Genomic DNA, 14729 nt, shown 5'->3' on the forward strand with positions numbered 1-14729 from the left:
GTTCTCCCAGGACAGTAATTGGTGCGCTTTGCTGCACACACTGTTGCATCAATTGTGCACAGTGCGCTTTCCCCCTTAACCACGTCTCTAACACACACGCATGCGGGGGGGGGGGAACCACACACACAGACGGCCTAACCAGAAGATAGTCGTAGCCATTTTGGAACCTAGGTGTCTGCAAAGAAGCGGGAGGCCTCTGGTGGTTTTGCCTGACGCCTGAAAGGCGAAAAGGTTTCTGTGCGTCTTAAGTGACCTATTAGCTGTCTTGTCACTCAGGCTGTCTCCGGTCCCAAAATCAGTTAGTGAACTTTCCAGGATTTGGTTGCAGTGGCCATGCTCCGCGCAGTTGTGTGGCTTGAGGTTTTGTGTGTGTAGCTATTGTGTGGTGTTCTTTAAAAACAACAGTGCACTGTGCAGCTGAAAAGGGATTTCTTCCTAGACTTATTCTTGCTCTTATTGCATTTGTATCCCACCTTTCTCTCTGAGGGGCTCAAGGTGGCATGCACAGTTCTCTCTCTTATTTAACCCCCACAACAATCCTGTGAGGTGGGTTAGCTAACCCAAGGTGCTCCATTGAGCTTCATGGCCAAGTAGAGATTTGAACCTTGGCCTCTCAGGTCCTAACCACTGCACTGCACCGGCTCTTGAAATGGTGCAAGAAGCATTTTGGATGTGTTACTTATATTTATGTAAGGAGCTTAGTGACCTGACGTATCTCTCCCTAACATGCGTTTCAGGACTGTTTGGGGGAGAGAAAGTGCTATGAGACGATCCAAATTCTGTGACCGCAAAAACTAGAGCTCCCACCTCCAGAGAGAAAGTCTGTCTTATTCTGCAGCCTTTGGTTTGATATCCCAAAGATGGGTGTGTGTCTGGCACTTGGGGCCTGACACTTGGATTATCCACTGTCAGAGGGAGGTTTGGTTAGGAAAAAACAAACTATCCCGCCATTCTCAGTGCCAAATACAGGCTGCTTATGATTATGGGAGTCTTAATTTTTGAGTGAGCTGAAATCAGCTTCCAAAAAAATGTAAGCTTCTAAAAGATGCTCAGGCTCTGATTTTGGTGAACCTCCACCAAGAGGAAGTTACCCAGGAAAAGGAAATAGCTGGGCAGCTTCTAAGATTACAACTCAGCGTCCCATGGCGGTCCCTGGTGATGTGGTTTAAGAATGTAGGAGGAGTCCTTCTGAGTCAGGCCAATGGCCGGTCTTGTCCAGCATGCTGTTCAAACCAGATAACCTGAGTGCAACAACACTACTCTCCCACCTGTGATTCCCGGCAGCTTTTATTCTGGACCTGGTATGCTGGAGAGAGTACCAAGCCATTGTGGCTTAATAGCCTTCTGCTCCATGAATGCCACTATCCTTTGGCACTCTCTGAGCCGGGTCCTCTTTCCTGGACAACTGGACCTCTTTCCGGGTCAACTGGATGGCACCTTTTTAATAGCAAATTTTCAAGCCTGTTAAGCCATTTTGTGTGTGTCATGCTGAAATTCCCTCTTCTACACCACTGCTGCAAGATGTAGCTGTGTCCTCATACACATCTCTCCTCCCCACCCCGCAATAAGAAGCAGATGTGCCCGCAGCCTAGGGGCCTCACTGGGGTCCTCATTCTGCACAGGGAGCTTCCTTCCTCTTCCCCTATGCAGATTATGTCTTAATATGTTTGGATCCGGTAGTTCATCCACTTGCTGCAGCCAGGCTTAATGGAGTGGTGATTACTCTAAGGCTATGTATACACTACCGTACATCAGCCATCCCCAAACTGTGGCCCTCCAGATGTTTTGGCCTACAACTCCCATGATCCCTAGCTAAGAGGACCAGTGGTCAGGGATGATGGAAATTGTAGTCCAAAACATCTGGAGGGCTGAAGTTTGGGGATGCCTGCTACACCTTTAACATTCTTTCCCTCAAAGAATTCTGGGCACTCTAGTGCACCTGTCCCTGAGTTACAGTGCCCAGCAACCCTTAACAAACTATGGTGCCCCTAATTATTTGAGGAAAAGAACAGGCTTCAAACAGGCTTTAGAGACATAGCATGTACAGTGGTACCTCTGGTTATGAACTTAATTCGTTCTGGAGGTCTGTTCTTAAGCTGAAACCGTTCTTATCCCGAGGCACGCTTTCGCTAATGGGGCCTCCCGCTGCACATGCGCCTCTGGTGTGTGATTTCTGTTCGCATCCTGGGGCAAAGTTTGCAACCAGGAGCAGCTAATTTCGGCTTAGCGGAGTTCGTAACCCGAAGCCTTCGCAACCAGAAGTGTTCGTAAATAGAGGCACCACTGTATACAGCCTTACAAAACTGCAGTCCTAAACACCTTTAATTGGGAAGGGCATAAGACCCCATTAGACACAGTCAGTGTTAGAAATTAGCCAGGCGCCAAGTGTGTTTTGCTACTGGCATGGGTCCAATAGCCACTGTGTGGAGATTTCTGGGCGACCACAGTTGAAAAACCTCTGTCTTAGTCCCTGGTTAACACCATTTCCATTTCCACAGTATGTGTTTCCCCATCTTTGATACTGGGACAAGTGAATTGTTGTAAGAGCAAGCTACAGTCAAGCAATGTAGTTGAGACCATAGAATCATAGAATTGTAGCATTGTAAGGTACCCCTGGGGGTCCTCTAGTCCACCCCCAAGCAAATAAACATTCCGTTGTGGCAACTGTAACATAGTTTTAAGGTGCCGTTTGGCACCTAGCTTATATATCAAGAGTTTCTAACGCTGGACACAGTGGCATATTTAACTTCCCAGCAAAAAAATGCAAGGATTTCACTGTACAGTACTTTAATAACTCTTTGAGATGTCGAACATCTCAAAAGGTGCTGAAATGGGTCACTGTGTGTTCCTGCAATGTAGTTACCAGTTGCAGGCCTTGGATTGGGGGACTCGGCGCTACAGCTAGGTGTTTGCTGTAGCCACAAGCTCAGGTGAGGCTTCTTGCATTTTGGTGGAAGGATTTGGATGAGATGAACCATTTTATCTGGTTCCTGCTGAACTGACAGTCTCCTCCTGATCCAAGAACTATCTTACATCTGAGACTTAAAAGCTTGGTCTAAAACACCTGCAGAGCCCCAAGCTGGGGACACCCTGATGAATGTGTCACTTCAGAAGCTGGCTGTGAAAGCTTCCCTCTTGTTCTGCTACGTCTGTGCCTCCAGCTTCTCCCTGACCAAAGCATCCTTCCCGCAGCTGCCTGGACTTGGGATAGTGGCACCCGTGCAAATCCATACTATTTGCCAAACTCCAAATATATTTGGTAGTTGTCAACAGTCAACGCGTACCAGGATTAGTTTGTGGCCCACTAGAAACACGAGCAGAGCAGGACGTGTGTGTGGCGGGGGAAACACACTTTTCTTCCAGGTTGCCAAACTTTGTTGCCTGGTCACCTGGAGGTGCTGCTTGGGTGCCCTAGGTGAGCAGCAGCTTGCAAGCCTGCTAGAGTTGTGGGCAGGGAGGGAGAGAGAGCTGGCGCCAGTCAATGTAGACCAGAAGCATCGTGCACCAGGTATTTTGGACTGCAGCTCCCATAATCCCTGACTGTAGGTCATGTTGGCTGGGACTGATGGGAGTTGTAGTTCAGCAACATCTGGAGGGCTCTCCCAATACCTGATAACCTGGATATGCCAGGATTTGAACCTGGGGCTGCTCTGCTGCTGAGCTGTGTCCTCTTCCCTTTGCGTGAGTGTTGCTCAGTTTCTGTGTCAAGGTGCATATCCTTTCCTTTGATACAGTGGTGATTGGTAACTATAGTGCAGGGCTAGTCCCCTCCCCTCATGACACACCCTCTATGCAGTGTTAGAAATTAGCCAGGTGCGTTTTGCGACTGGTGCAGGTCCAGTTGTGACCACATGGGAGATCGCTAGATGCTAGGTTGGTGACCGACATTTCTCTCTAACTATCCCCTCCAGCTTAAGCAGGTAACCAGGAGAGCTTATTTATTGCATTTATAGTGCGCCTTTTCCTTCAAGCAGTACATGGTTTACCTTCCTCATCTGTTAATCCCCCCAACAACCCTGTGAGGTAGGCTAAGGGGCTGTGACTGACTCCAAGGTCACCCAGCGAGCTCCAGTACTGAGTGGGGATTTGAACCCTGATCTCCCAGGTCCTAGTCAGACACTAACCACTACACCACACTGGTCAGCTCTATAAATTAAGTAGGCAAATAAATAGGGGGAAAGCCAAAAGTCACTTATAGAAGGATCTGAAATATTTTCCTTGAAGCTTGAATTTGTATTATTTGATGTTTTGATGTATTGTAAACCGCTTGAGATTTTTTCTTTAAAATATAAAGCGGTATATAAATGAAACTATCAACAACAACAAATTAATTAATAAATTTCATTGGAAAAAAGGCACCTAGGCATTCCATAGTGGTGACTGTTACCTAGGTTTAAGGTGCTATTTGGCGATTAGCTTATATATCTGAGTTTCTAACACTGTCTCTATGGAAGAGCTTTTAAATACTTCTGTGTACGTTGCATAGGGCTAGAGAAAGGGTTAAGCAGATATTTAAGAAAAGCTCCCATCATTCCTGTCCCGTAGCCACACTGGCTGGGGCTGAGTTGGGAACCCCCAGCAACATCCGGGTGCTGGTGGAAACAGGTTCCCCCAACCTCACAGTTTAAAGGACAGAAAAGATCCTTTTCAAACCAAAGGAGTCTGTGTTTGTGCTCATAAGGCAGCGGGAATGTTGGATTGGACCAAAGTTCACTCCTTTGCCTTCTGGGAGCATGAGTCATTCTTCTCTTCTCAGTGACCTCTGACCTTCTGCAGGATCAAGCCCACCACTTGCAAGATAAGGTTTTCTGTGGTTGGCTTTGAAGAGGGAGATCTGGAGTGGAGTTGGGGATTGGTAAAGTGTACTCCTCACCTTCCATAAATTCATTCTGGGGATTTCTGCCCCTTGCCCTCCAAACACTGAGTGGCTTTCCACATAAGCCAGATATACAATAAACACACAAGCAGTGAATCTAGAGTGTAGTATAAAAACAGCAATATATATATATATATATATATATATATATATATATATATATATAATTTTAAGAAACCAGATTAGATGAGAAGCTCTGGGGACATAAAATGGTCTTTGACTTTGTGATGAAAAATGAAACCAAATAGGGACAAGCAAATCTCTCCATTTCGATTTCTTCTTTTTCTTCCAGTCTTAAATTCAGCTCTTCAGAATTTTGTTTATTTTTAGATCTTCATGAAAATGACTATGAAAATTCTTCAATGTTTGCGTCTGAATTTCTAATGCACATGTCTTCGTATGCAACTTTGCTTAATATTATAATTTTTGTTAGACGTTCTCCCCCCCCCCATACAAGGTATTTTTGTACATTAATTTCACTAATACGTGCTTCTAAAAATGTACATCTGACCTACCATGTGCATTTTTGTGCATGACTTGGTTGGGGAACTGCATTTTAAAATTTGGTGAAGTGGCAAGTTGTGATGAATATCTGAGTTGGTGCGTTGTTTCAGGAAGTGCAAATTAGGTAGAGCAGGCACCCCCAAACTGCGGCCCTCCAGATGTTTTGGCCTACAACTCCCATGATCCCTAGCTAACAGGACCAGTGGTCAGGGATGATGAGAATTGTAGGCCGAAGTTTGGGGGATGCCTGCGGTAGAGCAACCTCAGCCCTCCAGATGTTTTGAGACTACAGTTCTCATCATCCCTGACCACGGGTCCTGCTGGCTAGGGATCATGGGAGTTTTGGCCAAAAACATCTGGAGGGCCGAGGTTGAGGAAGCCTGAGGTAGAGTCCCATTTAGATTCAAACCAGGTCAAATTTCTCTCCCATCCCTAGCCTCAAGGTAGGCATCCGGGGGGGGGGGATCTCCTTTGGAAGGTTGTTCCAACATCAAGGTGCCACTACTGAAATGGTTCTTCTCCCAGTTAACCACCCAGTGCATTTCAGAGGACAGTTGCACCACAGAGAGGGGAAGGCAATGAAAGTAGGAGACTCCAGTCCAGTTGGCTACGTATGTGCCCAAGAGGCCTCTACTGCTCCTTCTTATTTGGACCTGGGATATTGGTTCGGTTTTGCTCCCATGAAACCATGTTGCAGAACAAACCTTTCCTTAGCTATAGATCATGGTTTCTTAAGAGCAGAACAAACCACAGCCCTTGGTTCAGGCAGGTCGCTAAGTTCGAAATTGGGTCCCAGTATGAATGGGGAGGATGAAGAGGGTGCAGTTTTGCTTATGCTCAGTAAACCATGGTTTGCGGCTTACTGTGATGTGTGAACTTTGAGCGAAATAACGGGGTGCGGTGCTGTGAAATCTAGAAGGACAAATGCTAAGAATATTCTTGCATGCTCATAACCAAGGCAGGGCTATTTCGGATGTGGGCATGTGCTGTAGTGGCAAGAGACAGTGCAGGGTGGTAATTAAAAGTTATATTTCACAAGGCAGGAGCGCAGACCTGCACACCGACTAGTTGTCACTGTTATGCCACAGTTGCAAAGCACGTGGAATGCTGTCTGCGTAGGGTAACTTTTGGACCTCTTTGAACAAATGCTGAGCCAAAGTACACAGAGAAGAGAAAATGAAAGAGAACTCATTTTTAGCCAGGCTGGTTTAACACTACCCATAGCTATATAGAATAAAGAATTGTACAGTTGGAAGGGAACCAAGGGTCATCTAGTTCAACCCCTTGCAATGCAGGAATCACAGCTAATTAATCCCTGACAGGTGACCATCAAACCTCTCTTTAAAAACCTCCAGTGAAGGGGAGCCCACCACCTTCCGCTGTTGAACAGCTCTTACCATCCAAAAGTTCTTTCTAAGGTTGAGTCGGAATCTCCTTTGTAGCAATCTGATTCCATTCATTTGGGTCCTACCCTCTGGACCAGCAGGAAACAAACTTGCCCCATCATCCATGTGACAGCCTGTCAGATTTTTGAACATGGCTATCATGATTTTTGTTTGGAAAATGAAAATAACAAAAGCCAGGCCGCTTTGCTTTCACCTGTTACACCTAAAAAGGGGCCACCAGACACTCCACTAAAGAGAAATGTGTTAAAGGTGTTAACTGAATTGCAGAGTTTTTTTAATTTTTAAGTGCCCAAGTTTGAAGCTAGATCTTAATTTTGTGAACCCCCCATCCAAAAAAGAACCCCCACATGCACCCTATTAAAAAGCACTTTGATTCTTTCTGGTTCTGTAGTTCTGGTTCATTCTGGTTCTCAAGAGCCACCTGTGCAGAACTGGCTTTGGGATGTTTGTTTTCATTAATGCCACCCCCAATTAATGCCACCCCCCCAAATTCAGAAGTTCCTGGGGGTTTCCTTTGAAAGGCGACGGGGAAATGAAAGTGTGCCGGATCCATTACGCAGACAGTGTTACCATCCAAATTAAGGCATAAGGGGGTGGAGGGTCCTTGGAGAAGGGAGCCACAGTTGTACCTTGCGTGTTCAGGACTTCTGTAGTCCAAACTTCTGATATGCAGAAGCCTCCTTCACACATTCTCTGCTAGAGTAGGAGGCTTCTGCACACTCTTCCAGCTTGTGTTTGCCAAGAGCTCAAAAGTGAGAGATTCTCAGGGGATGCCCGTTTCCGTGCCTCACAAGGTAGACCTGCCAGCCCTTGTTGGGTGTAGATTTACCAAGAAGGAATTGAATCCGGAAGTGTCACAAAAGCGCTGTGCCAATTAGTGTAAATCTGCAGGGTAGTCCTTGCTCCCAGCCGTTCCCCCACCCTCCTCACGCAAGGCTACAGGAGCAGAAAACATTGTACCTTGGAGTCACTTGTTTTTAATTAATGCGCTCCTAAATTGGCACTTTGGGAGAATTGGCTTCTCCCCCACCATTAAGCTGTCACACGTGCGTGATTCCCGCTCTGTAATTTTGTTGCTGTAATTAAGCCGTTGGATCACTTACTCTTGCGTGGCGTTTGGAGGCTGCTGACTACTTAGGAATTGCACAAGCCCTTTGATAAGCAGAAGGACTGTAGCTTAGGGGTTAGAGCACCTGCTTTGCATGCAAAAGGTCCCAGGTTCAATCCCCAGCATCTCCAGGTAGGGCTAAGAAAAGACTCCCTGCCTGCAGCCCTGGAGAGCCACTGCCAGTCAGTGTTGACAGTACTGAGCTAGATAGACCCATGGTCTGTCTTGGTACAAGGCAGTTTCCATTGTTCCTGTTTAACTGGCCGGCTAAACCAGATGAGAGTAGCCGATGGGTCTCAAACCCTCGGTGAGTTAGGGACTTCCCCTACCTGCGAAGACAGGTTCTGGCTGATGGAGCAGATGAGACCAATAGTGGGTCCAGCAGTCAAGAAGGCAGTTTCTGCACGTGCTGTAGAGGGAAGTGGGGGGCAGATGAGGCTCATCCACCTGGAGATGAAAAACTCTGATCCTAAATCTCCGCTGCCTCGTGGGACATCTTTGGGAGAAGAAAAGGCTAAGGAGCAAACCCTCCACAAATTGGGAGCGGAGTCCCTAAGATGGTTGGATGGTACACCTCCTTCCGGCAACTCCTGCAGCCAAGGTGGTGCCAGACATATTGCTCTGCTTCCCTTTGGACCACATCTGCAAGGCTGAGAGGGGGTGTGTCTTGTCATCTGGGCAGCCCAGGACCTCCATACACAGTGCCCAGGCTTGCACCCCAGAGGTGTCACTTTGGTGCTACAAATGCAGCAAAAATGCAGCATGATGGATCTCCGCAGCCACAGCAGCTGCTGTGATTCTCCAGCAGTTTGGCTTCACCCCCACAGGCACGCTCCACTATCTTTCAAGACAGACGGATGCCAGTGTCCTTAATGCTGAACCATGAGGACTGAACCTGGTTAGGAACAAGTTGCAGTGCGATAGTAGGGCATCTGCTTTGCATGCAGAAGGTCCCGCATTCTGTCCCCATAATCGACAAGGCTGAGAATGTCCCCAGTCTGAATCCCTGGAGAACTGCCTCCAGTCAGTGTAGATCAGAGTTCTTCAGTCTTGGGTAGGACTATACCTCCCATCATCCTTAGCTGATGTAGCCAATGATTGAGGATGATGGAAGCTGTGGTCTGACAGCACACATTCCTGAGCCAGATGGACCAGTGGGCTGACTCTGTGTAAGGCTGCTGCCTACCTTCCTAGGAGCATAAATGCTGTCCAGTGCAGCAGATCTTGATGATGTAAAATTTGAGGGGAGTTGCATCTAAAGGATCTCTAGAAAGTGAGAACCAGGGGCAGATCTACACTTGTCATTTATAATGTTAAAAATGCGTTGTTGAAATGTGACATCAGAGGGCGCTGCAGAGGCAATAGAAAACTGCTATTAAGCATTATAGAACTTTTTTTAAAAAAAGGTTTAGAAGGTCAGGAGAATGCTGGATGTGCTTTGAAGTGCAGTAGACCACTTCAGTTAGTGAGTTGGGACCTACCACAGGTTATGGCGTGATCCAAGGTGGGTAGCAACAAGAGCACTACCACCAGGCAGGTATATGACAACGTATTAGGAAGTGGGTCCCCAAATGCATGTTTGGCTAAAAGGTGGATCCTGAGTCTGATAAGACTGCTGCAATATATGCTCAGACTTTGAAAATAACTTTTGCTTAAAATCAAGATCATTGCTAAATGCACTATTCCCTATTGTAAGGGTGCTGTTGCGGCTACTCTTGAGTAAAGACGCTCAAGTCCGCTCTGTTTTTAAGAGTTTTATTGTGCATAGTATTTACAGTGCAGAGAGAGCAGAAAACATGACCTCTCAGTCACTCGCAGAATCCGGGAGTGGACGTTTCCGGCTGCGTGACCAGAACAAGAGCTTGGGCACCCCGAAACGCCTTCTCCTGACCTTACGTTTGGGGGCGTGCCTTAATTCGGGTGCCGGAAGGGGGCTGCATGTTCCCCTCCACCTGTTGGCCAGGGCGTTGCAAAGGCTCTCCAACATCACTGAGCCCTGACACCTCCGTCCCGCTGACTTCCTGATTCCCCTCACCTGACCTGCTGCTGCTGCTCTCATTGGGCGAAGTGCTGGTGAGCAGGAGAGGGGGAGGTTCCCCAGAGGAAGGCCCCCTGACACATATCATCTCAAGTTTTGCCCTTTTCACACTGCTTACAACTTTTTTTCTGATTTCCTCCCCCCTGCACCCCTCTGGCAATATCTGGCTGGATGTGTGACACCTGGAGGCCTCACTCCTGTGCCTTCTTTTTTCTTGCAGATGGTGATGGAGTTTCCTGACAACGTGCTTAACCTTGATGGGCATCAGAACAGTGGGGCGCAGTTAAAGCAGTTCATCCAGGTAGGTTGCTGCCATGCACCTTGAAAGCCGAGCACCAAAATGTCCCCAGCAACGTGATTGCTCTTCTAAGATTTTTTTCATTTTTCATTTTTGTTTAAATTGTGCATTCGTTTAATTGTTTGTTGCTTTATTGCACAAATGCCATGGCATGTTTAGTTGGTTTGACAGCAGCAGCAGAAAAAAACCCCACAAAACATTTCTGCCGCGATTACAATTTTATCATAACCGCAACACCAAAACAAAGATTAAGAAAAGAAAAATATTTCTTTCACAATTGCAAACTTACTGTGCTACAGTCAGGGGGGGGGGTGTAAAAAAAAATCTTAGCTTGTGCTGATATTTAAAAAACCCTATCCATTCTTTATTTTTCTTACTTAACGTTGAATTGGCTTTAGCAGCATGTGCTTTTCTAACATTAAAAAAATAAGTTTAATCTCATGAAACATATCAAAACCACATGGAATATTAGAGAGGTAAAGGTTACTCAGTATAAGCAGAGGCCATACTTTCAGAAATTTGTTATGTCTATATCCTGCTTCTTTTGATCTTAAACAATAAATTATTTTTGGCATTAAAGCTGATTGCCATGGCTTATTTATGTAGTCACTGCATAGAGGTAATTTTGGGATTTTCCAGAGTTCCATCGGGAGAGGGATTGCTTGTTAAACCCCTCTAGGAATTGTAGCTTCACATGAGGACAGGAATTAGGGGTCTCCTAACAACTCTCAGTGCCTGTAACAAACTACAGTCCCCAGAATCCTTTGGGGGAAGCAACAGCTGTTTAAAGTGAGATGATACTGCTTTAAAGGTATCATGTGGATGGGGCCCATGTCTCTTTACAAAAGGTGTTTCAACCGATCGCCCTTCTCTGAAACTCTTCCGCTAACGGCACTGAGTTTTTAACATGCAAATGAAAAAAAAAGCAGTTTGTGAGGCAGGGGTAAAAGATAAAAAACAAGCAGGTCAGTTAAATGCAATACAATATACTGAATATAGGTAGGATATAACAAGAAACACCCTGCGCTCTTTGGATCCTACTTTGTTTACTGTGGAGCCAAAGAGATACATTTTTGAAGAGAGTGCAGCTTCTGTGTACACTCATACCTCGGTTTAAGTACACTTCGGCTTGAGTACTTTCAGTTTAAGTACTCCGCGGACCCGTCTGGAACGGATTAATCCACTTTCCATTACTTTCAGTGGGAAAGTTCGCTTCAGGTTAAGTACAGACTTCCGGAACCAACTGTGTACTTAAACCGAGGTACCACTGTATAGAGTTCTGCATTGCAGTGTAGTGGTTAGTATCAGAGGGACCTGGGAGGCTGGGTTCAAAATCCCCTCTTGACCATGAAGCTCAACTTGGTGACCTGGGGTCAGTCACTCCCTCTCGGCCTGTCCTACCTCACTGGGTTGTTGTGAAGATGCCAAGGAGATGCAGAACGAAAAGGGGTGATATAAATGCAACAGAATAAATTTAATCAGGCCTTTACAAAAACAGAGAGAAGAAGCTCATTTCTCTCTTTCTCTAGCGGCACAGCATGCTCAAGCAGCAGGACCTGAATATTGCCATGATGGTGACATCGCGCGAAGTCTTGAGTGCTCTCTCTCAGCTTGTACCGTGCGTTGGCTGCCGCCGGAGCGTGGAGCGCCTCTTCTCTCAGCTCGTGGAGTCGGGGAATCCTGCCCTCGAACCCCTCACTGTCGGGTCCAAGGGAGTCCTCTCTGTCACTCCCAGCTGCATGAGGGATGCAAAGAAGCTCTACACGCTGTTCTACGTGCACGGGTACGCTGAAGGGGGCAGTGTGGCGGTCACTAGTTTGTGGGCTGGCTTAGGGCAGAATCATAGAATTGGGAGGGACCCCGAGGGTCATCTAGTCCAACCCCCTGCAATGCAAAAAATCTTGTTGCCCAACATGAAGCTCGAACCCGTGACCCTAAGATTAAGAGTCTCATCTTGGAGTGCAGCTCCTATCATCACTGGTCATTGACCTAATGACTGCTTTCTAGGGCTGACGATGGGATGGAGTCCAGCAAGATCTGGAAGGCTGTTGATTCTCCATGCCTGGTGTAAAAGCAGATCATGGATGGAAGGAACTACTGCTATTATTACTAACAACAATAATTTGTTGCTGTTACTAATTTGTTATTAATTTATATGCTGCTTATATGCCAGAATGGCTTCTGAGCAGTTTAAAATGGCAAAACCAGTCTGTAATTAAAATACATAATAAACATTAATTAAATCCTTAATTAAAATAGGCAACCAAACAAGCAATTCAAAAGCCCGACAATTAAAACACAGCGATGAAACCAGAAGTTCAGTTCCGGAGAGGGCTTTCCTAAAGAGGTGCACTTGCAGGAGCCGGCAGAATGCCCATATTGATGGGGGTCAGGGACTCTCGTATTTCAGCAGGGCGGGCCTTATAGGATACTGGTGCCGCCAGTGAAAAAGCCCGCCTCCACGTTACCACAAACCTTGTTAAAAGAAACGTGGGAGGAAGGAAATCAAATCTGCCAACAGTCTTAATGTTTTTATAGGATTTTGCTTTGCAACCTTCTAAAGTTTTAACTCGTGAGCAGCAGCACCTTGTAAAACGCTAATATTCGGCTGCAAGTTAATTGCGCAGCGGGCTTCTGCAATATCTTCTATACCTCTCTGTGGTGATTTTTTTTTTAAAGGTCCAAGTTAAATGAAATGATTGATGCGATTCCGAAAAGTAAGAAGAACAAGCGGTGCCAGCTGCACTCCTTGGACACGCACAAACCCAAGCCCTTGGGGTAAGTTCTTCAGAAGCAGTGTCCCTCTGTGCAGAAGCCAGAAAGGGGGCTCTTCCACGAGCAGGAGGGGGAGCACCTTCCCAGTCAAGTGGCTTTGTAAGCTGCTGCAAGCAGGGCAGCAAGGGTGAAAGAAGCAGGGTAGCTGAAATGTGCAAGGTTTAACACACAATTTAAGAAGCATCCCTATACACGGATGCTCTGTTAAAGTACCCAGAATAGTTCTGGGACACCCTAAAAGTGGCGGGTATGAAAAGCAAAGCAGTCCGTCTCACTATAATGTAAGCTTTATGTTGTGAACCGCTCTATGGATGGAGGGCAGTATACAAATTTAATAAATCCACCCCACCAGGCGGGGCCCACCTTCTAGCTTTTGGGTGGCAGGGTGGGATAGAATTTAATAAATCATAATAAAAACCTAAGTAGAAACTGGCCCCCTCTGGCAAATGTGACTCTAGAAAGACAAGCTGAATCTGGAAAGCCTGACTTGAGCTGTTTTGCTTATTCATCCAAAATAAGAGTATAAGAGAAGCTCTGCTGAATCAGAGCAAAGTCTTGGGAAGAGTCCTGCTGGGGGCCCATTTGGTCCTGCGTCCTTTCTCCGTAGTTGCTAACCAGATGCCTCTTCCGGGAAGCCAAAAGCAGGACCAGAGTGTAGCAGCTCACTCCTCCCCGGTTGCGATTCCCAGCAACTGGTCCTCTGAGGCGTATGGCCTCCCACAGTGAACACAGAGCATAGCCACCGAGGCTGTTGCAGCAGACCTCTAACAAGCTCCCGGAAAAGTAGGTCTTTGGTGTTTGTTCCACCTCCTCTTCAAAAGTATCCCAAATACCTCTATGTTGCTAGGTCAGCCTCCCACAACCTGGTGCTCTCAGATTACAGTTCCCGGTGCTGGCTGGGACAGGTGAGATTGGCAATCCCAAACACTGCTCTATTGGCAGCTGTCTTCCAAAACATCTGCAAGGCACCAAGTGTGTAAGACTGCATTCGATCTTACGGCTTGCTCCTGGGTTGGAAGGAAATCATTCCATTCAATGTGGGAATGAATGAATGAGGTTCCCTTGCTTTCCCTGGACCCCAAGAGCTGGGCAAACTAACAACAACAACAACAACAACAACAACAACAACAACTATTATTATTTTATTGTTTATACCCCGCCTATCTGGCTGCGTTGCCCCAGTCACTTGGGGCAGTTTCGAACAGATATGAATACATAAAACATCAAATATTGAAAACTTTGCTATACAGGGCTGCCTTCAGATGTCTGCTGGGAGGGCATTCCACAGGACGGGCGCCCCAGCTGAGAATGCCCTCTCCCTGGTGGTGGTTATTATTATTATTTATTAGATTTATATACTGCCCTTCATAACAAGATCTCAGGGTGGTTCATAAAGTAAAAATACCAAGTTAAAAACACATATTACAGTGAGGGAAATGCCAAAAGGCCCTTGGAGCTGGATAGCAGTGTCCGGGCTGGATGATGGGGGTGAAGCCATTTAGGGCTTTTAAGGGTCAGCAGTAGCAGCACTTTGAATGGTGCTCCTAAGGGTCAGGAGAGTTGTTGTGCCCACTGACGTAGCCGCTAAATTCTTGTCTTAACACTGTGTGCTGCAGCGAAGGGAACGGTAGCGCCCTGAGTGCAGAGAAGTTAGGTGCAGATAAAAGAAGTAGTGAAGACGACAGGAAGGAGAGCAGGTGTAGGATCACTTTCTACTATGGACC

General features: G+C 46.5%; 1 protein-coding gene across 2 annotated transcripts in view; it reads left to right on the forward strand.

Annotated features, from left to right (window-relative positions):
• The window catches only part of GGNBP2 (gametogenetin binding protein 2), a 36370-nt gene that overhangs the window by 3105 nt on the left and 18536 nt on the right, over positions 1-14729 (forward strand). For both annotated transcript variants that reach the window (XM_035139417.2, XM_035139418.2), the window contains 3 exons: positions 10153-10233; positions 11760-12013; positions 12910-13008. In XM_035139417.2, the coding sequence (XP_034995308.1) occupies positions 10153-10233; positions 11760-12013; positions 12910-13008 (434 nt within the window). The remainder of the gene's footprint in view (positions 1-10152; positions 10234-11759; positions 12014-12909; positions 13009-14729) is intronic.

This window comes from Zootoca vivipara, chromosome 15 (genome assembly GCF_963506605.1).
Source record: "Zootoca vivipara chromosome 15, rZooViv1.1, whole genome shotgun sequence".
Classification (NCBI taxonomy): Eukaryota; Metazoa; Chordata; class Lepidosauria; order Squamata; family Lacertidae; genus Zootoca; species Zootoca vivipara.